A 27,198-nucleotide genomic window follows, 5' to 3' on the forward strand; every position below is an offset into this window, starting at 1 on the left:
CCTGAAGCATGTTCGACAGGTTGGAAAGACGAACGACACGAAGAGCCTGGACGGCACTCGAACCAGGACCGCTCAGTCTAGACTGCGGAGTCGAAAATTCCAGAATAATGCATTTCTGTTTAACTATCTTGTTTGATTCCCTTAGATCTAAGAAGGAAAAAAACTGTTTCCATCTCTGAGCATGATTTAACTACACTATGTTCAAAGAAAACGTCTGCATAACTAGAATATCCCCCGACCGTTCTTTCTGACAAAATGAAAGCTTTCATCGAAAGTTGTAATTAAAACTGAATGAGAATTTAGAAATTTAGTCTTATAAAACCGGATGTTGAGTTTTTCAAAGCTGAGTCCATATGTTGCACGTAGTGCGAAAATCAACAGGGATAAAAACTTTCTTTCCAACAATAGAAAAAATATGTTTGATCACTAGGCAAAGATAAAAGAAAAGTTTATATTGCGTGGACCTTATTCTTTAGAGAATTAAATTCAAAGTTTCTTTTCTTCTATAAAAGGGGTTTTCACAAATTCTGGATTGAGCCGAGTCAAACAGCAACCGGCGAAACAACTGTATTGTAAATTTATAAGTTGCGTAGATGAATTAATGACATCGTTTTTCAGCTGAAACCTACCAGCTTCAAACATCTGTGAGAGTTTTGCATATGTATGCGTGAATATAGGATATATATATATATTTTTCTGTGTATGTGTTGGTTGATACAACTGCAGCATAACAACATGCTGGATGATAAAACGGGATAATCGGCAGTCAGGTATTTTATTTTCTTTTATTTCTCTACTTAATTTCACTTTATTTTAAAGTGAAATTAGAAAAGTCCTTTTGGCGCCCCTCCAACAGAAAGAAGAAAAACTACAAAAACACTGAAACGCGTCGATATCTCTAATATAAGTATGCACAAGTCACTGTTCAGTTAATTTTGTTGATGTTGAAATTTGAATTTTCGGTGGCAATTGTCTCAGCTAAACATTAAGCCATTTCAGTTCATGCTCTTCAACGACTAATACTACTAATTACAACTTGAATATTTCAAATGTTCTACTTTATCAACGTAAAAAGAGATAATCAAGTAGCAAAAAGAGGATTAGAAAAAAAACATGTGTTGTTAAAATTATTCTAGCTGTGAGGTATCCTGATTAACAAGCAGAGAGAAGAAAATTAAGAATCAACAATTTGAAATTAGAGAATTTAGCGGGATACTGAAACAGGCACCGAGAAAGTAACTACTGGCTGTTGTCTTGATCGATAATTGTGTTGAGCAAGCCTGAGGAAGATCATACTGGGTCCTTTGGGAAGCTTGTTGGCTTTCAGTGCCCTGTACATGATGCAGTGAGTTGTCGGGCTGACTGAACGGCAAACGTGCTTCTGTCGCTTTGTCGAACAAATCTAATAACATGGTTTGCTGCGAAAAAATTTCTTTCCCCCTTTCCTTGCATTTACTAAAAATATGTTGTCGTGCAATCCGTTGGATTCAAGAGTTTTGGATTTTTCTTGTGGCGGCATAATCGGTTTATCGCTTGGCCTTGAACAATATTCTAGCAATAAAACTATGCATACTCATTTGGCAGAACTATGGTCAGAAAGTGTAACTTCTGTGCCTATATCCTGACGCAATATAAGCGTAAACCTGGAAATACTTATTCACAAAATTGATTAAAAAGTGTTAAGAGTTCGAGTTGTTCTTTTGTATGAAATATCTGAAGTTGCTTGTATATATTTTCCAATGTGATGTATTCGACTGGCCACAGAAAAATGCACCATTCGAAATAAAAGGAACTCTGAACGACAGCACAGTTGAATAGAAAATTAAAGAGTAGAAATTTTAATGGATTTTGATATTCCTGTAACGAAATGCATTCGGGTGTTGCCGGTGAACGTAAGTCAGTCCTTTGAGAATGGATATATTTTAACAAGCCAGTTGAATCAAACCATTAAAGTTTTTTTGTTCTTCAGGAAAGATGCTGTCTATCAAGAGCTTATGTACTATAACTGCTGTTCTGCGTAAGTATTGTTTTTACCGTCAGTTTATATTTATTCGCAGTTAGATGAATGAGTTATCTTGAAGCAATTAGGTCGTTCCGTTAGTGATCCCGAACATGACTGCAAATACATAAAAAATGAGCCGATTTGTTAGAGGATCGCTTATTGACTAAAAAACAAATTATCGTTATTCTCGGGTAATTTTTATGGAACACCGACCGAAACGTGATTCAACCAGTTTTCAAATCAGCAGCAAATAACTTTATTTTGAAGGAGAATGTCATGAGTACTCAGTGTTCACTTATGAAGGTGTTTAACTTGTTACAGTTCCATGGATTTCTGGAGTGTATCTCCAAAATTATATCCCTCTGTCAAGTACAACTCAAAACCTCCTTCGAGTGCAAAAAGGGCAGTATGTGGAAATTAGCCTTAGAATAGGGAGATACTACGATATACCTGGAATTCCCTGTGCTGATGAGGAATATATTGAGATCCGTGATGGTCATAATAAGTCTGCCAATCTCCTTGGTGTATATTGTGGATATGATGTTACTGCCATCCGAAGATCCAGTGGGCAAAGTTTGTGGTTAAAGTTTACCCCTCCGGATGGGTACTATTATTCTTCTGGCTTCTACTACAGTGGCGAGGCACTGAATGAGACAGGTAAGTTGCGACAGGTTTGAATTTTGTTCCTTGTTGACTAGTTTAAGGCGGTCTTAATGGGGTGATGGCTTTTACAGCAAACAATTAAACTTTGGCCATTTTACGTATAACAGTTAATTTCTTTCCGTTACGTTTAACAAAAGTGTCAAAAATGAATTTCAGTTATTCTAAAAAATTGACAATTAATTTTCATTGATCTGAAACCCATTAATGACCACTGGTTTAGTTCTTAGATGAATTCTAAAAAAAAAAACAAAAAAAAACTCATAAACGAAGTAAGAGAAAACTCGAGTTTCCAGATGGGAAAGTAAGTTATGATATTGTAAGTAAGTTATGATATTGTAGGAGTTTTGATGGACACTGATACATTGCATACTACTCCAACAGACTTCAAGGACCTAAGCCAAATGTTTTTGCTTTCGGTACCAGGATAAAACGCGTAACCTCGGGACCGCATTAGCCACAAGGCAAGAAACTAACCGTCTAAGATTTCAATCCTTTCAAAATGACACATCGTGGATAGGAAATGGAAAATTTTTGCAGCAAACAGTTACCCCCATTGAGACCCTTGTTCAATGAAGCGATTCTTTTTCCTATTTAGCTGAACCAAATCTAAACCTCGTATCAGAGACTCAGTTTGTCCTGTTAAACCATTCTTCATCTTTATGGTGCCCGTCAGAAGGTGGACCAGCTCCATACATTGTGTGGAGAAAAAATGGAGTTATTGCACAAAACAGCACGAGTGTGAGATACCGGCTCACCATTACTGATAAAGAAAATGAATCAAACTACAGCTGCGAGGTGAACGCGCATGGTAGGAGGGACCAGAAAAAGATTAGTCTTGTTATTGAGAGTAAGTTTGTAGAGTTATATTTTTGGTTAAAGCGTAGATCTATCCTGATAGTGATTCTCAGTGGTACTTTAAAGATAACAGAATAACTGTTATCGTTCAAACTTGACTGATTCGAAACAAATAAAGAACGTATTACAAATAGGAAGGAACCCATGACAAATTAATTTCACGTATTTATCAACACCTCTCAAACAGAAAGATGTGCTTTTGCTTTTTTAGAGGGGAATGGGCTGAGGGGCGGGTTGGAGACCAGAGAGGCGAACACATTTCTTTCTATTAATTAAGGCGGTGTGTATTGCTCTGAAACTTCCTGAATCAAAACATTTAGTGCATGCACAAGTTTAAAGTTTGTCGGACGGTGAAAGTGAAAGGGGTTGACAAAATTTCTCCAACCTAATGCTGAAAAAACCAAAATTCCCTCTTTATTTTAAAAAGACACTGTAGTTAATCTAGCTTCATATCACGGTAATTTGGAGTTGTTGATAATTCCGTTTACTGCAGTAATTTCAACGCGTTCTTCAAAAAGAGTTTTGACAAATGTAAGCATCTTAAGTACGAGTGGGTGATTTTTACGAGTGAAAGTATTCATTAGATATTCATTCTAATGAGGCAGAGGCGATGAAAACTGTTGAGACTAGGATATTTTTAAATGCAATTAAAAGGTTCTTGTAACAGGTTTTACAGATCTGTGTAACGTGTGAAATGTCTCGAGCTGTTTTTCTGTGGTTATTGTTGTTCCTTGATAGGATGCCCAGAACCTTGCCAATGCACTGTTCTGGAGGGTAACATGGAGGGCTTTATATCTGTTGATTGTGAAGGAAAACAGCTGCATTCAGTTCCACAGAACATACCAAGAGCCACAATAAAACTGTAAGTGTTTTAGGTAAAACTTCAGAAGTTTGTCAGCTTAGGGGAAGGGAGGAGGGATGGGTGGGGAGGGGGATGGGTGGGGAGGGGGGGTTGGGTGGGGAGGGGGGATGGGTGGGAGAGGAAGAAGAAAGCTTCCTGGAAAATTTTTAGCGTAACTACGCTGGAGGGCATGAACGAATGAAAACATTTTGTACTTGCACTTTTGTGATCAGCTTGAAATAGCAAACAGTAATGTATTGAGTGCATGACAGCCTCTAAGCTAACACCCAAAAATCTACATAAGTATTACCACATACATTTCTTTTACGATAAAGAGAACACCCGCAGGTATTAAAGAAATGATGGTTAAATATCATCATTGAGCTTCATTTTAAGCATATAAAAGTAGTCTAGATGCCCTTTATCTGTCCAACACATAACTTTTCTGTACAAGGCAAGTGTTTTTACTTATCTGCGACAGTGTTTTTAATCATTAAGACAGGTAAAGAGGGTCTGAATGGGTTCAACCGTTAGCCCTAAAAAGGCCAAACAAAATAGGCTGTTAGGCGTAGAAATTGACAAATTTTAAAAGTTAGTCCTAAAAAGAGTTAACCGTAAAAATATTTGTTTTGATTACCAAAGAAGGAAATCAATCATTAGCTGTAAAATATTGAAAATTTTAGCCGTTCGCCGTAAAAGCCATCGCCCCAGCGAGACCCCCGGTAAATGACTTGATATGTTGATTTTCTCCTTAGGGACCTGTCCAATAACAAGTTTCAGAGCTTACCCACTGGAATTTTCCAGAATAACAGCAAACTGCAGAGTCTGTAAGTAGAATACTTCTTTGACTTTCTCTCAAGTCATTTGTTGTTTTAGAGACAAAATTTATCGTGACTTTGGATACAACTGAAAAATGACACCACTTGAGATAATCTGAAGTGACCAACGTCTTAGATATACGCTGAAGAGAACATTTCAGTAGGTAGTAAAGATAACTTATGGAAACATCGCTTCGTAGGTGAATCTTTCAGATGGGGAAGAAGCCTTGTGTGGTGTAATTAAAATTAAAGTTGTTATTTTTGTGGCTCATATATATTCGTTCTCGAATATATACGTTTCTATAGTTTTTTTTTTTTTGCATAAGACTTTCCGCCGTTTTATTACACAGCTTGCCTAGCTTGTGAGCAATGATAAAGAGCAGATCTTATGTTAAGATTGGCTACCCAAGCGGGCAAAAGAGGGCCCATCTTGCCCACTCGGGATCGCCCGCTTTGATCCCGCCAAAAAGAAATGTGAATTTTTGGACATTTTTTGGCGATGGAAACACATCTGGCTCTCTCTCCCGGCTCTCGAAATATACAAGTCATTCTTAATTCTTACTAAAGCAAATCTTTTTGCTGTACAATAAATCCTTCATTGTCCAAGCTTGCTCGGTCACGATGGCTAGATGTTAGCTCCGTTCTTTTTTCGGGTTTTTATGGACCTCGAATTTGTTTCTGTCCATAAAAAGAAAAAAAAAACAGCTTTGCCAATCACCAGCATCCTGACCTCACGCTCGGTCAATAACGCATATTTACCAGCGCAAGGTTCATATCTGTGAGTTTTTTGTAACCGTGGAGACAATTACTAATCTTTAGGCCTTAAGTGCTTTAGTTTTTTTACCACACGGTCATAAGTGCATTCCGCTATCACGCATAGAGGGTGTTGTGAACTTTCAAGGTTAAGAAAATACAACCAGATGAGAATATAGGCGCGTAGCTTTTCAACAATAGTCATTATTTGCAGTCGGATTTGTAGCCGAAATTTCTGAAGCTTGTTGGACGAAGTAATTTCACTGAGGATACTTTGAAGTGCCTGTATTATTAGTGCAGTTATGATAAGTGCAGAGGCATGAGAAATTGAAAAGAGTGTGAAGGTGGCTGATCACAGTTTTTGATACCTGTGTTTCTTTCGTCATTTTCTCTAAAACCCTTGATCTCTCGGTCGCCAAAATTGGCAGCAAGCAAGTTAACAACACCAACTTTGGCTTTTTGATAGTTAAGCTGACGTATGTGCTAACATGTCTTTCTGATAAAAGATTAAGGCCTTCAATACACTGCGCCAACTATTAGAGAAGAATAGCACAGGTAGCGCGGGTACGTGTCGCGTAGATAACATTATGACAGCTCTATTGACGGAATATTTGTTTCTTTTAGCAATCCTTGTGCGCGCCCTGAATTGCATCAGCAAAAGCGCGAGCGAAAACTGTGTTCGGGCACCTTAAGGTGGCTCGTACCGGTTTTCGTCTTTTTGATGGTTTGTAACTTTGAAAGAATACAACAGAAAGACTGACCAAGGCCAGTTGAACACTTTTACGGGGTTGAATTATATAATCATTGGTTATCCAAAAATAGGTGTCATTTTGTCACTAGCTGTTTCCATGGCAACGCTTTCATAGGCTTATTTAGACGCATTTTTTAGCTTGTGGCTTAAATATTTCGAAAACTAACCCGGTGACCCCATGATTTTTTTCAGTGATTGCTTTTGGCAATTGAAAAGGAAAATGCACAAAGATTTTGATAAAATTCTACGGAGCGGAATTTCAGAAAATCTAGAAAAAAGGCAATTTTCAGACATCGCAAATTTCCTTCCGTAGAATTTTCTAGTTTTTTTTCTGATGATTCCTTTCGACGTTATTATCATATTGGAACAATAAAGAGAAGGGGTCACCGGACTTGTTTTCATGCAATAGCTTTCGTGAGTTTAGCAATTTCCACGCGCGTTCTCGCACATTTAAAAATCTGGATTCTATAAGATCGACATTTGCTCATGATCTGTTATAGCTACCGCTGACAATTGCGTGTGCTCGAGCGCGCGCCTACGATCTGAGGTTTACAGACGTTTACTACTAATTAAGAAAAGGACGTAAAGACAGCAGAGTGACAATAACTCTCAAAAAAGAAACAACAACTTTGAGTTCAAATTTACAAGACATGTTTCGACATTCTCATGTCATCTTCAGTTGCAAATGAGCATTTAACTGTTGTACATTTGAATTTAAATTAAGGTACGTTACAAACTACGTGTCAGGGCTTACGTTACACTTGCTCCAGTACTTGTAAACCTCTTTATGGGACATCATGAAAAAAACTGGCTGGATAACTATTCATTCTCTGAAGTTCTGTTCTACAGACGCTATGTTGATGACACCTTTTGTTTGTTCAATAGCGAGGAGGACGCGCTCGTGTTCTTTGATTATTTCAACGCGAGGCATCCTAGTATTCGTTTCACAATGGAAAAGGAAATTGATAAGAAATTATCGTTTCCAGACATATTGTTAGACAACAATCATACATCCATCGTCACTAGTGTATATCGCAAGAAGACGTTTACTGGTCTTCTTACTAATTATTTCAGCTTCGCCCCTTTGATTTACAAATTAGTTTTAGTCAGAACGTTGATTGACAGAGCATATAAGATCAATAATTGCTGGGTTGGTTTTCATCTGGATGTCAAGAAACTTATTTTCTTGCTACGGAAAAATTGTTTTCCATTTTGGGTCATAGACAAGATCATTTACAGGTATCTAGCGAAGAAAAATAATCCGGCTTCTCCTACTGGGCATAACGCCTCTTCTAACTCCGGTAAACCTTCTGCGCACTATTATAAACTTCCCTATGTTGGTCGGTTTTCGAACATCGCTCAGACTAAGTTAAGACAACTACTCAAACGTTATTGTAGAGCTGATTTAGATGTTAAGTTAGTCTTCAGTACGTTTAAACTCAGAAACATGTTCAGTGTGAAAGATTCAGTACCGCTAGGTCTACGTTCGCGTGTCATATATAAATTTTCGTGTGCTGGCTGTAATGTCAGTTATATTGGTGAGACCACTCGCCACATTTGTACACGAGTTCGTGAGCACCTCTTGTCGGACAAAACTTCGCACATTTACAAGCACCTGCAATCATCAAGGGCCTGTCTTGACTCTTGTGATACTGAATGTTTCACGATCTTAGATTCTGCCCTTCAAAATACCAAATTAAGATCAAAGAGGCATTGCATATTAAGTGGGAAAAACCCATCCTTAATCACCAATTGAAACACCTAGAATTGTCTCTTTCCTTTTAATTATGTTGTTCCTTGGTCTTTTAATTTATTTTTATTATTATTTTTTTTTTATTGATTTTTTGATTTAGTCAAGCGCGCGCTATTTACATTTTTCGCGTTTTTACATTCAAATGTAACGTAAGCCCTGACATGTAGTTTGTAACGTACCTTAATTTAATTAAGAATTGTTTCATGCTTAGCGTGCGTATATCGAGTTATGGATGCACGCGGGGAGTTTGGAGAGCACGAGAGAAGTGTAAGAGTTGCTCGAGGCGCAGCCGAGAGCAACTCTAGCTTCTTGAGTGCTCTCCGAACTTCCCAAGTGCATCCATAACTCGATATACGCACAGCTAAAGGCATGAAACAATTCTTTTATAACATACGAAAACAATTTGGGCGCTGAATGACGTTTTTGTAATGTTTTTTTGAAATGAAAGTTGCCCGAAAATGTTGGCGTCTCCGATTGTTTTGTTGATTTTGTAATTAAATGGTTTTCGGTAGAGTTAACAAATGTCACCAAAAAAACGTCATCAACAGAGACGTTTACCTTTAAAAGTCGCCACAGACCCATTTGAAGTCTTCTTAGTTGAATGTCTTTCAGCTAAAATTTTCCCCAGTTCCTGTTCCGATAAATCGGGAAACGGGCCTGTTGTGTTTCGTTTAATTTTCGTTGTGCTTATTGGCTTGACTACTTGCGGGAAGGTCGAAAGCCAAAGAAAAGTTTGGTTGGCCTTCCATTTACTGATATCGCTTACCGAAACTTTAACTTAAGGAACTCACACGACGGAAATTTTGCAGCTATTTTGAAACTGCACACGTCACTTTATTGAGCACGGCCGTGCGTACATAAAGATTTTGTTCATGTTGACGCAATAGGAATTAGATAGGACTAGCGCGCGCTATGTTATAAATTCAAATGTACAACAGTTAAATGCTCATTTGCAACTGAAGATGACATGAGAATGTCGAAACATGTCTTGTAAATTTAAACTCAAAGTTGTTGTTTCTTTTTTGAGAGTTAATTAAAAAAATCATTAAACAGCTGTCAAAGATAGCCTCCTGGGCTCATCTTAAAAATCCTACACACGACTTCTGGCTATATCATATTATTTTCCTTTAAGTTTCAAAGTCTTCTTCCACTTCAGGTAGATTATCCTTCACTTGAGCTCTTCTTTTTTCGCCGTCGCAAGATTTCATATCGGTTGAATATTTCTTTTAAATGTGAAGTGAAGCAACCTTTACTTCTCCAAAACTCGTCTTCTTTATCTTAGAACTATCTCCTGCATTCACAGTAGCCGCTCAACACATCAAATACAAGCTCTTAGGTACACTTCTCACAAAAGTAGAAAAAATTCCATGCGCCGCCATCTTTGTTTTGAATGTTCATCTTTTTATCTCGTGCTTCTTTCGCACGTTTCTCTCGCGCGTGTCACGCAAGAGTGACCTGTTCCCCGCGCGAGGAAACTGGTACGAGCCACCTTAAGAAAACGTTACCGAACTTGTGCGGGCGCGACTCGCGCGCGCGTGCTTTGAGATCATGTTAGTTAAGGTGGCTCGTACCAGTTTAAAGAGGAATGGATCTAGCGGGTAATGTGACGTCAAATCGAGAACACGAAAGTCTGCATTTCACAAATTTTCACTTGTTTGGGAAGGTTGTCGTCGATATTGTCCGAAATATGCCGACTAGGTGTGTTGTGCGAAGAATGTATGAAGCGCGATACCCTCTTGCAAATTTCGCACGTTGCTACTTCCTCCTACAACACACTTAGTCGGCACATTTTCGGACAATACGGACACAACCTTCCCAAACGAGTGAAAATGTGTGAAATGCAGACTTTCGTGTTCTCGATTTGACGTCACATTACCGGTTACAGCCATTCCTCTTTAAACTCGGTCGTGGGGCAAGATGGCGGCCGAGTTTTCGTATTTTGACTGGGCACAGAAAATTAAAGATTTGAGCAAATAAAAAAAATTTTTGCACAGAAATACTCCAAAAAAAAACTCATTTCGTTAAGGGAAAACATTTTTTGGGTTTAGGTGCAGTTTAAAACCAAACATCGATGTAACAAATAACATTTGGTAGAAAAACACCCTAAGAAAGTTTTGGTAACAGTCAATGCCTTTCCATTTTTTCGCCTACTGCCTTCCACGAATATACGTGTTTGTTTGATTTCCTGTTTTCCGTTTCGCCTCCTAACTTTTTTGGTGACACGATGGGAGAAAATTATGAGCTGTTGTTTTTTTGAGGTTTCGTTGCATGAGTTTAGTTTTGGAGTTGAGCGCTATGGCTTTTGAATCCGAGAATAGCGACCAAGAAAAACGAAAGAACTGGACCGATTGGAGTCGAAAAACAGAAGCAAAAGGACGTTCTGTTGATACAGATTAAAAGAAGGAAACGTACCGCAAAGAGAAAAGTGACAAAACTCAGACATGAGTTGCAAAGACTATGTGTAAAAAGATTCCGAAATAACGGACATGTAAAGTGTGATTGAACAGCTGTGGGCAGCCCAAGAGGACGCACAAGAAATTTAAGAGGAACTGACCGCGTTCTAAGTCGAAGTCGAAGAAGAAGCTGGGAAAAAAGAACCGTTTGAAGAGTCCGAAACGATCGAAAGAGACGTACAAAGAACGATTGAAGAGGGACAAAATGTGATCAAAGTCCACGCGTTCAAAACCGTAAATATGAACCGGCCGTTAAGCGAGAACACAGCAGAACAGAACTACGAGTAATCGGCCGAGAAGATCAGCTGAAAGAAAGTCACGGCAGCCAGGACGACCGAAACTGATATTTGAAGCCGTTAACAGTTCCGACGTTGAATGGTGACAAAAGAAAGTTTGAAGATGTTTGGGCCCTTTTTACGAGTCTCGTAGACGAGTCAACGGAGCCAGTACAATTAAAAATGGCAAGGTTACGACAATGCCTTACAGGGAACGCTTTGGAAGCCATTTGTGGTCTTGCGGTCACCGCCCACGAATACGAGGAGGAAAAAGAAATATTAAAGATGAAATATGGAGGTACGCGCCGGCTTCTACGCGCTTATATAAATCAACTAGAACAGGTGCCGTTGATTAGAAGCAACCACGCGCTTGAGAAGTTTGCTGACCTTGTTAGAATTAGTGGTAGAGTTACAGGCCGAAGGAAGAGGCGGTGAGTTGCGAGATGGAACTCTTCGCAGCCTGCTGATAAAAAAATTTACCTGATCGTCAGTTAGAAAATTACAGTCGCTGGTTAAACGAACGCGCCAGATGTGAGAGGCACAGGTGTTCCATGGGAGGGGGCGCGCGCTCTGACCCTGACCAGCTGTAATGAAGGAACGCCGACTGAACCTTATTCGTTAGGAACGGTCCCTGTGAGGATTAAGGTCAATGGTAGAAAAATAAAATAAACGCCATTCTAGACGACGGATCGAACGAAACTTTTATAACTGAAGGGGATGCTGGGGTATTGGGACTGCGAGAGCCTTTCGAAAAATTTGAAGTTCATGTTCTCAACGACACCTTCGAAACTGAAAATGAAGATGTCAGGTTTTTGAAGGAAATTATAACATAACCAAAGTAAAGCGCGCGCTCTGATTGGTCAATTTAGCGTCCCCCATTTGCCCATGGGTGTACGCTGCTGACGTGAGCAAATGCAAAGACTATTTTTCCGCGCGCGCTTGTTTTTTCTGGTCACGTAAGATTTGTTAAATAAAAGGGAACTCTTTAGCTACAATGTATCAATGTTATGTTATAAAACAAATGGTAAACACTACACCGTACACTATTGAGTTATGGATGCACTTGGGAGGGAAACATGGTGGACCTATCGACCACCTCTGTCCACTTGGGTGGATCCCGTTATTAGTTTCTTATACACTAGAGAGCCTAATTGGAGTGAGAGAAAAGAATCCTGTTGCGATATCGACAACAGCTTAAAGAAGTTCCGCACAATTGAGAAGTCTGGCACAGACCGCGATGACAGACTCGTACTCACCGAAGAAGACTAGCTTTAAGCAAAGTGAAAGATTCCCTTAAGTACAAAATGGAAGATATCGTGTCGCCGTTCCTTGGAAAGAAAACAAACACGATCTCCCTGACGCCAAACCTATGCAATGTCTCGCTTACGAAGCACCAAAATAGATTTGAAGAAGAACAGCCGTGTCGCCGAAGAATATCAAGCAACCTTCCAGGCCTATGTTGATAAAGGATATTTACGTAAGGTTCCCTCAATCGAACAGCTGCCAGCTAACGTATAGTATTGGCCGCATTCTCCGGTCGTGAGAATGGATAAATCGACAACAAAAGTGCGAGTCGTATTTGATGGTGCGGCTGAATGCAATGGTACTTTCTTAAGTGACACGAGTCATCCCGGGCCGAAATTACTACAAGATCTTTTCAATGTCCTTGTCCGTTATTTTCGAAACCTTGTTGGCATCGCCTGCGAACTCAAAGAAATGTACCTCCAGATAGAGATTGAGGAGCCGGACCGATCCCACATCCGACTGTTATGGAGAGATCTTGACCCTAATCGAGAGCCAGACGTATTCGAGTTTAAGCGTGTAGTTTTGGAAATAATTCCGCCCCTATGGAGTTCGTTGGGCAGGAAATAATCGAAGAAACCAAGACTGTTATCCACTTGCAGTTGAGACCGTCATTAAGTTCACTATATAGACGATTCTATTGAACGTCTTGAAAGCGATGATGAAGGAGTGGAGCTATACCGTCAATTGAAGGCACTATGGAGAGTCGCCGGCATGCAAGCCAGGAAGTGGATCTCTAATTTACCGAAAGTTATTGAAGGGGTTCCATCAGAAGAACACGCCACAAAGATCGTGATTAACAGCGGTCAAGATCTGATAACGAACACAATGGGAATTTCATGGAACAGTACTGAAGACTTGTTTATCGTTGCCGCTTCTCCAGTTTCCCCGTAATTTCAGACAACAAAGCGAAACGTCCTGGGTAAAGTAGCAACGATTTTTGATTCGCTGGGATTCGTACGCCCTTACGTTATTGTGGCGAAAATTCTACTTCAGGAACTGTGGTTGAAAGGCTAGGACTGGGACGACGAAGTTCAAGATGAAATAGCAAACTAAATCGGGGTTTGGTTCGAGCAATTGAAAAGTCTTCACGAGGTAAAGATTCCCCGGTGTCTGGGATGTCTAGAGCCTGTCAAGTCAAAACACATTGTGACTTTTGTCGATGCCTCTCAACAAGCCTATGCTGCAGCGGTCTACATCCGATATGATAACGATTATGTGATCATTCGTCTTATTGCAGTAAAGAGTAAAGTGGCACCATTGAACCCGGTGACAGTACCCAGACTGGAACTCATGATGCGACTTTGGGCCTGCGCTTAACACAGTCGTTGCTGACGGCCTTAGAAGTACCGATGAAGACGTTTTACTCTGACAGTAAAGATGTTTTATGGTGGATTCGAGGACGCGGCAAAGACTTCCGACCGTTCGAAGCCAACCGAATTGGTGAAATACAGATGTTCACTGAACCGTCGCAGTGGTAGCATGTCTCTACTGAAGAGAATCCAGCCGATTTATGCACAAGAGGGGCCACGCCCTCAGAGTTAGCCGAGTGTTCCTTGTGGTGGAATGGCCCTAGCTGGCTGACAGATGATTTCAGTAAGTGGTCAAAGATGAAAGTCCTGGATAAACCCAGTGAAATGCCAGGGATGAGAAAGTCGAAGAAGAAAGAAGATATATATGCCTATGCAACCCTTATGACGTGTAATCTCCAGAAAGGAACCGCACCGAAACACAACATCACACTAGAAGAGTGGAGACTAAATCCGAAACGGTTTTGCAGTTGGACGCGTTTGGTTCCAGTACACGTGAAAGTGAGAAGAGTATTACAAAACATGCGTTACAGAGACAACAGGAATGAAAGTATGGAACTGTTGCCCGAAGAAATAAAGGATCCTGAAGGAGAAATAGTGGATTTGGCCCACCGCGAAGCTCCCTGTAACGAATACACAGCCTTGAGCTAAGGGAAGTAGATATCAAAGAAAAGCCAGTTGATAAAGCTCAACCCATGCATCGACGACTATAGAGTTATTCACAGTGATGGTCGATTAAAGTTCGCAGGTTTTCTATCATATGATCCCAGATTTCGACTCATTCTGCCTAGTGGACACTGGCTGACGAAACTTATAATTAAGCATTATAATGAGAGAGGAAATCATGTTGCTGGAGTAAACTTCACTCTTTGCCAGCGAGACTGGATCATCGTCGCGCGCGAAGAGATTCGCGAGTGGGATCACGAATGTAATGAATGTAAGTGAAGACAAAACAAATTATTGCCCCAGTCCCGTTCGTCTGTTAAGCAGGCGAAGCTTTGGATATATCTTTTTACAGATATAATCCTGATGTTGCATCCATGTGAGTGCAATATCCATGTGGATACCCAAGTACTTTACTGTGCTAACTTCCTTAAGATGGAGATCGTCAAAGCGGATGTCGATGTCATCTGATCGTCGTAAAGCAGGACGTGAACCAATCTTCATTGCCACAGGTTTGCCAGGATGTGGTACCATTTGGTTCTGTGTCAGCCAATTACTAACATTCTTAAGGTTTTTGTTAACACAATTTGCGGCGTGAATAGCGCTTGGGTCACTTGAGTGAATTTCTGTGTCGTCAGCGTAAAGCGTACAATTAGAAAATTCTACAGCTGATTTCACACCGGCAAAATGAATTAAGAAAAGGGATGGTCCCAATACAGAACCCTGCGGCACTCCATAACATAAGTTCAGAATATCTGAGCTCGAGCCCTTACAGACAACATACTGTTTACGGTGTTCTAGATAACTCTCAAACCACTTATGTGTAATTCAGTTACACCAGCATTTTTTAGCTTTGAGAGTAATATCTCGTGGTTAATTACATCAAACGCTTTGCGCAAATATCAGGCAAATATCTTTAATTTGTGAAAACTTTTAAAAATTTGAGAATCTAGAGAGAACCAATTAAAACTGGTGTATGAATAGTGTGAAATGAGGATCCACTTACAAAGTTATAGGTCTAAGAAACCGCTTCCCCATAAATGCAGCGTCAATTCAGCGATAAATATGACAAACTTTGAAAAGTTCTCTTTCCTAGGCGACTTGTCAGAGAAAGATGAATCGATTAGCAAAACTAGACCGGCCGTGGTGTTTATTACAAACGACGAGCATGTTTTGTTTACCTATACATTCAGGTTTTTTAATGTCGTAAAAGAAAATAGATGCTAGAAAATTGGCGGCCGTTGATCAAAACCATGAAGAAGAGATGAACATTTAAGATTTAGCCGCTTCTTGAATACTTCGTCAAATTGCTACAAGTATTTAAAACCAAACATCGATGATAACAAATCACATTTGCGAGAAATACACCCTAAAAAATTGTCAGTAACAGTGAATGCCTTTCCATTTCTTCAAAATACCGCCTTCCTTCTAGATAGGCTGTAGACACCATGTTATGGTGTCGGTAGGTTCGTGATTTAGTTTTAATTAACTCAGCTCAGTTTTACAAGATTTGTAGGTTAAATTTACATAGGAACTAAACAAAGTACAGCAAAGGAATAAGGAAAAAATTTTAGCAATAAAATAGGAAGAATTAGGATCATCCAAATAGCAAAGGCTAATCTAGTGGATGACCCCTAATTATAAGATACAGTTAAAAGAAAAATTAAGAATAGATTTTTTTTATTTAAAAAGCATTACTTCATGCACTAAGGTAGATAATTAAAAAGAATAACAATTAAGTATAGAGTTCTTTAAGGTTTTACGAAACATTCTAAGAAAATTTGAATTATATTAGTTATACTTGTAGGTAAGTGAATTTTAGGGACCGTAGGTCATATTGAGGAGTATTAACTGAGGCTACATAAAGGTTTCTGTTCCATGATTGCCTCGTTGAATAGCAATGAAGAGAAGATGTAGATTTGAAATATTTACTGAAACAAGGGGGTAACAGTCTATGTGACCACTAATAAACAAAAGAGAGAATTTGTACTTCAGTAACATCACTGAGTTTAAGGAGATCGAAAGATTTAAACAGAGGCTCAGAATGGGATTTGGTTCAGAGAAAGAGATATTCTGATTGCTTTTTTTGGATAACAAATAATTGTGTTAGAAATAAGGGAAAGGTTAAACCCCAGACATGGACGCCATAAGTGAGGAATGGATAGATAAGGGAGTAATAGAGCATAGCAAGAATGTCATGGTTGACAGTGTCTCACTTTTGACAATATACCTACAGTTTTGGATAGTTTCAAACAAAGCTCATTAATATGACTTTTCCATGTTAAGTTAGAATCAAATGTTATGCCCAGGTACTTAGTGGAGTCAACTTGTTTAACAAGTACATCATCAATTTTAATTCTCAATGACTGATTAGGTTTAATTTTACTGGAATGAAAAAGAATAAAGTTAGTTTTAGAAATACTAAGTGCTAATCGATTAGATTTCATCCATTCAGCAACAGATTTTTGTTCACGATTTAGAGTCATTTCAAGGTGACTAGGGTTTTTGCTTGAGAAATAAATGGTAGTATCATCAGCAAATAGATGGAGATGTTAGTAAGCTAGAAGTATTGGGCAAATCATTAACATGTAATAAGAATGAAAGGGGTCCTAAAATAGACTCCTTGTGGGACACCACAAGTCACAGGTAATGAAGGTGAATTATGACCATTGACATTTACAAATTGTTCTCTTTGGGATAAGTAAGATTTAAACCAATGAAGCACGACACTTCTTATTCCATAGTGGTTAAGCTTAGTTAATAGGATTGTATGATTAACAGTATCAAATGCTTTTTTCAGGTCTATAAATATACCACAACCAAATCCGTTATTATCAATGGACTGCCGAATACATTCAGTGATAGAAATAAGAGCATGGGTAGTCGAACATTTTTCTCGGAAACCAAACTGAAGTGGATAAAGTATTTTTAATTTTTCCAAATAACTGTAGAGGCGATGGTACATAGCTTTTTTCAAATAATTTACTAAAGTTAGAAATAACAGAAATTGGTCTACAATTGTCCATGTTAAATCTTGAGCCCTTCTTAAAAAACAGGTGTAATCCTCGCTAATTTTAATTTCTGAGGAAAAATACCACTAACAAAGGAATCATTGACTAAAAATGCAAGAGGCTCGGATATATAGTCCCTAATAGTTTTCAAAATAGTAACAGGTACACTGTATGGGCCAGAAGACTTGCTAGCATCCATCTTGCCAATAAAAGTCCAAATTTCATTTGAAGTGACAGGGGATAAAAAAATTGATCCTGAGTAGTTACCCTAAGGTAGAATAAGGGCTATAACTTCCCCGAGGGGTTCCCTTCTCCGTAGTCTTACCAATATTAGCAAAGAAGTTGTTAAAGATATTAGCAATGTCATTAGGGTTATCAACAGACTTATTGTAAACCTAACCAAGCCCTTTACAGCTTTCAAATTGGCGGACTATCGTAAGACACTCGTTATGCCTCATAATCGATTTAAACGTAATTCGAAGTTTATCATTCAAGCACGTTTTGGCCTACTTTCAAGATAAAGAAAATACAATCAGAGGAGAATATGAGCGCGCAGCTTTTTGATAATATTCATTACTTGCTATCGGATTTGTGGCCGAAATGTTTTGAAGCTAGTTGGAGTTAGAGTAAGATTTGGAGCTAATCAGAGGGATAATACTGAAGACTTTGTAACACCAGGGCATGGTACATTAAAGAAGAAAGCATTGTGATCCAAGACTCTTGGCACCTTTCCCTTGGGGAGTTTTCTCCGGCAAGCTACTTTCCCCTCTAACGTCCGAACATCTGATTGTTTTTTTTTTATTGCTCCATGTCTGTTTCAGATTTAGATTGTGAGGGGACAAGATTTTCTATTTTCTAACAGCCTTGTATTTTGATTCACTCTTCAGGGACCTGTCCAAGAACAAGTTGCAAAAATTATCCTCAGGAATGTTCCAGAAGAACAGTAGACTACTCTACCTGTAAGTAGAATCCTTCTAAAAGTTTATACTTTCACTAGTTCTTAGTCATGGGATAGGGGCGACGAAGTAATTTCACTTAGGATACTTTGCACTCATCATAACTGCCTGTATTGCAGTTATGATGAGTGCAGGTTAACCCTCCTGTGGCATGAGAAATTGAAAACAGGGTTAGGAAGAGGTTACTGAGCTTGTGCGCGCGCGTGCTTTAAGATAATGTAAGCTAAAATGTCACGAACAAATCATGCGGAGTATTTTTTTTTTGACGAGTGCAACTTTCTTTTAGAGGAGTTGAAAGTTTTAAGTTTTTCGAGTGGCACTTTGTTTGGCGGTCGTTGATATTTACCGTGTTTACCGTCACTACCGTTTACCGTTTTACGAATAGAGGCGTTTGTTTGATTTCTGTTTGGCCTCCTAACACTTTTGGCGAACACCATGGGAGAAAGGTATGAGCTGTTTTTTTTTTTTTGAGGTCTCGTTTGCGAGTTGAGTTTTGGAGTTGAGCGATGTGGCTTCCGAATCCGAGGATAGCGATGTTATCGAGGTTACCGCGGAGGAAAACGACAAAACTGGACCGAATGGAGTCGAGAGATTAAGAGAAGGAGACGTAGCGTAAATACAAAACTGACAGAACTCAGACATGAGTTGGAAAGACTATGCGTAAAAGACTCCGAAATAACGGACATAGAAAGTGCGATTGAACAGATGTGGGCAACCCTAGAGGACGCACAGGAAATGTCAGAGGAACTGACCGCGTTCTCTGTCGAAGTCGAAGAAGAAGCTGGGAAAAAAGAAACATTTAAAGAGTCTGAAACGATCAAAAGAGACCTACAAAGAACGATTGAAGCGGGAAAAAATGCGATCAAAGTCCGCGCGTCCAAAACCGTAAATATGAACAGGCCGTTAGGCGAGAACGCAGCGGATCGCTACAAGCAGTCGGCCCGAGAAGATCAGCTGAACGAAAGTCACGACAGCCACGACGACCGAAATCGATGTTTGAAGCCGTTAACAGTTCCGACGTTCGATGGTGACAAAAGAAAGTTTGAAGATGTTTGGGCCCTTTTTACAAGTCTCGTAGGCGAGTTAACGGAGGCAGTACATTTGAATATAGTAAGGCTATGACAATGCCTTACTGGGAACGCTTTGGAAGCCATCCATGGTCTTGCAGTCACCGCCCACGAATACGAGGAGCCAAAAGAAGTATTAAAGACGACTTGTGGAGATACGCGCCTGCTTTTACGAGCCTACTTGGATACACTAGAACAGGCGCCGTTGATAAGAAGCAACGACATCCACGCGTTTGAAAAATTTTCTGACCTTGTTAGAATTACTGGTAAAGTTACAAGCCGAAGGAAGAGACGATGAGTTACGAGAGGGAACTCTTCACGGCCTGCTGGTGAAAGATTTGCCTGATCGTCAGCTAGAGAATTACAGTCGCTGTTTAAAGGAATACGCCAGACAAAGATCATTCATAGCTTTTAAATAATGGGTGACTGTCGAAGTCAGATTCGGAATAGAAGCAGGGGTGAACGGGATTAAGTCGAAACCTGTCGAGTGCGTCAAACTACCGAAAGTACCGAAATACCAGGATCGGAGCAGGATGCGAAATTTACATACTGTTGCAATAGGGAAAGAGACACGTGGTGTGAAGCCTCCATGTTCGCTCTGTCACAATTTCGATCACGGGGTGTGATATTGCAAGGAGTTTGGCGACGGAGGAGTGGATGACCGCTGGAAGATCGCAAAAGAAAGAAAGCTGTGTTTCCGTTGCCTAGCCTCTGATCATGGGGGAAAGATTGCTTAAATGGCCCTCAAGTCTTCTTCATAGAGGTGAAGGTTTGTCAGAAACTGGACCGAAGACAACGTTTCCTTATGTTGACGATGAGAGACGCCAGATGTTTCACAGGAGGGGGCGCCCGCGGTCACCCCGACTAGCAGTAATGAGGAAACGCCGAGTTAACCTTATTCGTTACGAGCTGTCCCTGCGGGGATGAAGGCAAATGGTAGAAAAATAAAACTAAAGCAATCCTAGAGGATGCGTTGACCAAAACTTTCCTTACTGAAGATGTTACTGGGGTACTGGAACTGGCAGAGCCATTCGAAAAATTTCAAGTTCATGTTCTCAACGACATCTTCGAAACGTTTTAGTCCATGCCATTGAAAATTCAAATTTAAAGAGTAGATGGCAAGTTTTCAAAGGAAATGAGAGTAAAAACATATACTCAGAAAGTTGCAAGCAGTTACAGAGCTGTGAACTAGAACAAACCGCAGAATAAACGGCCTCACGTGACCCAATGCAGTTTTCCCAAGCCGGCAAATGATGGATGGACTTGTTAATCTTTTGATTGGCATTGATAACGCTGAACCCCATTATTCGCATGTTGATCTCCGATAGAAACATGGTGGACCTATCGCCCGCCTCGGACCACTTGACTGGAGTAGTATTGATGCAGCTGATGAAAGCGAAACCGCGAAAACATGATCACACTTTAAGTTATTCGTTCCTTGTTCACCAAGAGCCTAATTGGAGCAAGAGAAAAGAATCGTGTTGTGATGTCGACAACAGCTTAAAGATGTTCTGGGAAATTGAGAAGTCTGGCACAGACCGCGATGAGAGACTGGTACTCACCGAAGAAGAAAGCAAAGGGAAAGATTCCCTCAAGTACAAAAATGGAAGATATCTTGTAGCCGTTCGTTGGAAAGAAATAAACACGATATCCCTTACACTAAACCTATGATACTTTCTCGCATACGAAGCACCAAAAGAAATTTGAAGAAGAACAGCCACGTCGCCGAAGAATATCAAGCAACCATCCAGGCCCATGTTGCTAAAGGATATTTACGAAAGGTTCCCTTAAACGAACAGCTGCCAGCATACGTATGGTGTTTGCCGCATTTTTCGGTCGTGAGAAAAGATAAATCGACAACAAAGTGCGAGTGGTGGTTGACTGTGCCGGTAAATGTAATGGTACTTCCTTAAATGACATGATTCATCCCGGGTCGAAATTACTACAAGATCTTTTCAACGTCCTTGTTCGTTTTCCTCGAAACCCTGCTGGCATCGCCTGGGAAATCAAAGAAATGTACCTCCAGATATGGATTAAAGAGCAGGAACGATCCCACTTCCGTCTGTTGAGGAGAGATCTTAACGCTAACCGAGAGCCAGATGTATTCGAGTTTACGGGTGTAGTTTTTGGAAAGAACTCTGCTCCTATGGGGTCGTAGGTTGTTGCACAGGATAGCGCTCGAAGAAAAAAAACAACAGTTAAGTTAACCTATACGGAAGATTCTTTTGACAGTCTTGGTAGCGATGATGAAGGAGTGGAGCTATACCATCAATTGAAGGCACTATGAGGAGTCGCCAGTATGCAAGCCACGAAGTGGATCTCTAATTCACCGAAAGTTATTGGAGCGATTCCATCACAAGAACACGCCACGGAGATAGTGATTAATAGCGGTCAAGACCCGATAACGAAGACACTGGGAATTCCGTGGAACAGTACCGAAGACGTGTTTACCTTTGCCGCTTCTCCAGTTTCCCCGGAATTTCAGACAACAAAGGGAAACGTCCTGCGTAAAGTAGTAATGATTTTTAACCCGCTGGGATTAAACGAACAGCTGCCAGCTAACATAGCGTATTTGCCGCATTTTCCGGTCGTGAGAATGGATAAATCGACAACAAGAGGTGCGAGTCGTAGTTGATTGTGCCGCTAAATGTAATGGTACTTCCTTAATTAAATGACATGATCCATCCCGGGCCGAAATTACTACAAGATCATTTCAATGTCATTGTCCGTTTTCGTCGAAACCCGATTGGCATCGCCTGCGACATCAAAGAAATGTATCTCCAGATAGAGATTAAGGAGCAGGACCGATACCACTTCCGACTGTTGTGGAGAGATCTTGAACCTAATCGAGAGCCAGACGTATTCGAGTTTAAGCGTGTAGTTTATGGAAATAATTCAGCCCCTATGGAGTTTGTTGCGCACGAAAACGCTCGAAAAAACCAAGACTGTTATCCCCTTGCCGCTGAGACTGTCTTTAAGTTCACCTATATGGACGGTTCTATTGACCATCTTTAAAGCAATGATGAAGGATTGGAGCTATACCATCAATTGAGGGCACTATGGGGAGTCGCCGGCGTACAAGCAAGGAAGTGGATCTCTAATTCATCGGTAGTTGTTGAAGCGATTCTATCAGAAGAACGCGCCACAGAGATCGTTATTAACATTACTGAAGACGTGTTTACTGTTGCCGCTTCTCCAGGTTCCCTAGAATTTCAGACAACAAAGCGAAACGTCCTGCGTAAAGTAGCAACGATTTTTGACCCGCTGGGATTCGTATGCTCGTACGTTATAGTGACGAAAATTCTACTTCAGGAGTTGTGGATGCTAGGCTACGACTGGGACGATGAAGTTCAAGATGAAAGAGCAAACCATATCGGGGCTTGGTTTGAGCAATTGGAAATTCCGCACGAGGTGAAGATTTCCCGGTGTCTGCTATGTCCAGAGCAAGGGCGTAGCCAGGAGGGGTCCTGGGGTACCCGTGACCCCTCCTTGATAGGCCTTCTTTAGAGCAAAAAACCTACAATATTCAGGTGGAGAAAACGCCATGACAATATCTTGGCCGTAAAAGCCATTGTTGAAAAGCACACTTTTTTTAAAATTGTTTTTTTGTAAAGTATTTTCGTCAACGGCTCTTGTATTTAGTTAATATAGACCTTCATGCCGCGAGAATACGACTTAGCCCGCCGATATACGCGGGAGAGCAGCGGTGTAAGTGGTGAGTAGCCTCTGTGATCCCCCTTTGAAAAATCCTGGCTACGCCCCTGCAGAGTCTGTCAAGTCAAAGCACATGGCAACTATTATCGATGCCTCTCAAGAAGCCTACGGTGCAGCAGTCTATATCCGATACGATAACGATAATGTAACAAGTCGCCTGATTGCAGCAAAAAGTAAAGTGGCGCCATTGAACCCGGCTACAATACCCAAACTGGAACTCATGATGCGATTTTTGGCCCGCGCTTAACACAGTCGTTACTGACGGCCTTAGATGTACCTATGCAGAGCGTGACGTTTTACTCTGACGGTAGAGATGTTCTATGGGGGATTCGAGGACGCGGCAAAGACTTCCGACAGGTAGTCAAAGATGAAAGTCCAGGAGAGACCTAGTGAAATGCAAGAGATGAGAAACTCGAAGACTAAAGAAGACATGAATGCCTATGGAACCCTAATGACGTGTAACTTCCAGAAAGGAACCGCACCGAAACACAACAACACACTAGAAGAGTGAAGACTAGATCCGAAACGGTTTTCCAGTTAGACGCATTTGGTTCAAGTACACGTGGGAGTGAGAAGAGTGCCACAAAACATGCGTTACAGGGACCCCAGGAATGAAAGTATGGAACTGTTGCCCGAAGAAATAAAGGATGCTGAAAGAGAAATGTACGTCTGGAACACGGCGAAGCTTTCCGTGACGAGTACACAGCTCTTAGCTCAGGGAAGTCGAAATCAGAGAAAAGCCAGTTAATAAAGCGTAATCCGTGCATCATGACGATGGAGTTATCCGCAGTGCTGGTCAATTAAAGTTCGCAGGTTTTCTTCCATATGATACCAGATTTCCAATTATTCTGCCTCTTTGACACTAGGTGACGAAACTTATTGTGAAGCATTGTCATGAGAGAGGGAATCATGTAGCTGGAGTACACTTCACTCTTTGCCACGCGAGGAGATTCGCGTGTGGGATCATGAATGTAATGAATGTAAGAGAAGACGAAACAAGTCAGCTTGTCAGATTATGTCCCCACTCCTGCAAAAGAGGCTCCGTTTCAGCTTCAGAACCTTTGCCCAAACAGCCGTAGACTTTGCAGGTTCTTTCTATACTGTTCAAGGACGCAGACAACCACGACAGAAAAGGTGGCTGTGCCTTTTTACTTGCTTGGAAAGACGAGCAGTGCATTTAGAGATGGCCTGGGGGACTAGACGCCGACACGTTCTTAAACACCTTCGCTCGTTTAACCAGTCGTCGTGGAGTTTTTAGGCAAGTGACAAGCGATAGAGATACAAATTTCGTAGGCGCAGTGGGTAAGTTTAAAAAAATTGGCAGTTAGTTAAACGGAAAACATCTTCATAGGAAGACAGTAGAGCTTGGAGTGAAATGGAGATTCAATCCAACAGCTGCTCCACACTTTTGAGGAGCCCATAAAGTAATGGTGAAAACTGCTAAGAAAGCTACTTACGTCGTTGAGGGAGAAGGAGACGTGAATGACTAGGAGATGATCACCGTGGTCGCTAGGGTGGAGTCCCTCCTTAATTCCAGTCCGTTGACTTATCAGAGTTCAGGTTGATGTTCTATTGACACAACCTTTTCTTGCTTGGCTAAATGGGGGGACACTTCGCTCCTGAGGCGGTTGAAACCACTGCTATGTATCCGTGTCAACGATGGCGAAAGGTTCAAGACATTAATTATTTGACGAGTGCGGAGGAGCTGGCTTAATGAATTTTTTCCAGCCCTCAACTGTCGACCAAAGTGGAGTTCAGATTGCCGAGACCTAAAAGTTGAGGATGTGGATCTTGTGACTCAGCCCGATACTCCAAGAGGACGTTGGCCATTAGGAGGGATTGTTGAAGTGTATCCTGGACGAGATGGCCACACCCGTGTAGCTAAAGTTGCGTGTGGTGTCAAGGCTGTCATGAAACCGATTAGGAAACTGATTTCGCTTGGAATAAATTGATAATTATTAAATTAGAAACAAACTAGAACTACCTCTCAGTGCGGCGAGGAGAAAATATTAAGAAGACGTTACCGAACTTCTGCGGGCGCGGCTGGCGCGCGTGCGCTTTGAGATTATGTAATTTAAAATGGCGGCAACAAGTCATGGGGACTTTTGTTTTACGTGTGCGAGTTTCTTTTAGTGGAGTTGAAAGTTTTGAGTTTTTTGAGCGGAAATTTGTTTGGCGGTCATTGGTATTGTTCATAAAGGCAGAGCTTAGAGTTATTAATATACACGCGCGAAGTTGAAAATGAATCCGTTCAACTCCCCAAGGCCCTTAGGACGGGGAAGATTTGAAGAGAGGAAATATATGTTCCAGAAATGTTAGATTCGATACTATTTCCAGGCATCGGATTCCCTTCATATGTTACATGAGTCCTTGATACTTTTTAAGAAAACATATCCATATGCAACCCAACGCGCTGATATCTTCGTTTAGAAGAAACTCGGCCTCGAAGTTATCATACAGCTATTTCCCATACTGAAATTTACCCAAAGCAAGTTGAAGAGATAATTGATAAAGGTTACAGAGGTAGTACCGAGCCAAGAATGGTTGTTATTTTATTACGAAAATCTTTTCTTTGAAAATCATATAGTTTAAGTTCAAGTTTAAGTTTAAGTAATTCGCCACGGGAATGGCAGGAGAAAGGAACAGAACTTTCGTTCCAATTGACACCTAACCCCTTTTTTACCCACCCATTCCACCCCGGGGAGGACATCCATCACACAGTAATCTCGTGTGTAGGAAATTAACGTCTCCTACCCCAACCCTGTAGGAGACGGGACCACCATTTATTCGTCCCTATCCGAGAAGACTAGAACATCTAAACCATTTCTTGATGTTATAGAAAGGCAGCATATTCTTCTCAATTATTTTAAGACCTTGAGTGTTGGTCCGGCCGGGGCTCGAACCCTCGACCTCCCGCACAACAGTCCAGCGCTCTATCCATTGGGCTAACCGGAAGGTGGTTTTGATATTTTATATAGCTGTGAAAACACTAAACGCAGCAGGACCTTTGTCTTTTGCGGCCATTTTTCTTTATTGTGTCATGCCATTTGTCGTCTCGGTCTTTGAAATTTAGCGCCCTCGCACAAGTAAATATCCCGGATGTGTCATATAATTCTGCCCGATGTAGCGTGTTTACCGTGAGTTTAGCGTTTACCGTGTTACGAATAAACGTGTTTATTCGATTTCCGTATCGCTTCCTAACAAAGAGTGAAATATCTACAGTAGAAATCAGTAACTCATGAGACTTTGTTGGCTTTTTTTACCTTAGCTTATGTAGAAAGTCTGGGCGGTACTTTTAAGCAAGGACGTCGGTAGCGACCTCAAGTTGATAAATAACTTCTTTATCCTGTCTTTTCTCTCCATTTCAAACCACTTTGTTACAAGAAAAAAAAATGGTTTTGAAATGGACTTTTTGATAACAAGTGTGTCATTAAAAGGGTTGACGCTCAGCCTAAAAGCTTTTTCGTAATAAATTTGAATCCATCCCAAAAGGTAACCCAGAAAGTTAAGACAGGAGGTACTTGTTTACAATTGAGTTGATTGATGGGACTTTCGCTCCAGGAAAATCTGAATTCTCCAAAAGAATTTGTTTATTGTAAAAGGTAGGCGAAGTATTGAGTTGTACTACAAATGTTCCTTAAGTAAGTTTCTACGTTTTACTTCCGTTCAATTTAAACATTTCTACCGTAAATTGCACAGTAGAAAGTGAAGAAATTGAATGTGTAAAAGCTGTTTAAATTTCTCTTTTCACCTAATTTTTTTCGAAGAAAAAAGACCAGATATACGCACGCCATACCAGTTTGTTTGGAAGCCTTTTAAATCATTCTTATCTTTACGCAAATAGAATGTTTCTGTGAAGCCTCTCTGTTTGATTTGAATTACCTCTGTTTTTCTCTACGATCTACTCATTAATTATTGTTCAACTTATAGAGGATCTTGTCGTTATTACAGCCTAAATGAATCGGGTTCTTTTGACAAGCATTTCATTAAGTTTTAGAAAAAAGGCCTTTT

General features: G+C 40.5%; 1 protein-coding gene across 1 annotated transcript; it reads left to right on the top strand.

Moving 5' to 3' along the window:
- Positions 1-666: 666 nt before the first annotated feature.
- LOC148718451 (uncharacterized) lies at positions 667-19,528 on the top strand. The gene is made up of 9 exons (XM_088741550.1): positions 667-770; positions 1,970-2,017; positions 2,324-2,659; positions 3,261-3,512; positions 4,259-4,382; positions 5,117-5,188; positions 18,338-18,409; positions 18,792-18,852; positions 18,938-19,528. The coding sequence occupies exons 1-9, from the start codon at positions 743-745 to the stop codon at positions 19,526-19,528; spliced, it is 1,584 nt and encodes a 527-aa protein (XP_088597676.1). The 5' UTR covers positions 667-742.
- The last annotated feature ends 7,670 nt before the right edge of the window (positions 19,529-27,198 follow it).

The sequence above is a fragment of the Stylophora pistillata genome, chromosome 12 (assembly GCF_964205215.1).
Source record: "Stylophora pistillata chromosome 12, jaStyPist1.2, whole genome shotgun sequence".
In the NCBI taxonomy this organism is placed as follows: domain Eukaryota; kingdom Metazoa; phylum Cnidaria; class Anthozoa; order Scleractinia; family Pocilloporidae; genus Stylophora; species Stylophora pistillata.

Excerpts from the sequence above, each read along its gene's own strand:
- LOC148718451 (XM_088741550.1), top strand. The coding sequence starts at position 743 with ATGATAAAACGGGATAATCGGCAGTCAG. Across the intron at positions 771-1,969 it reads ACGGGATAATCGGCAGTCAG|GAAAGATGCTGTCTATCAAG; the intron begins GTATTTTATTTT and ends TTTGTTCTTCAG. Across the intron at positions 2,018-2,323 it reads TACTATAACTGCTGTTCTGC|TTCCATGGATTTCTGGAGTG; the intron begins GTAAGTATTGTT and ends AACTTGTTACAG.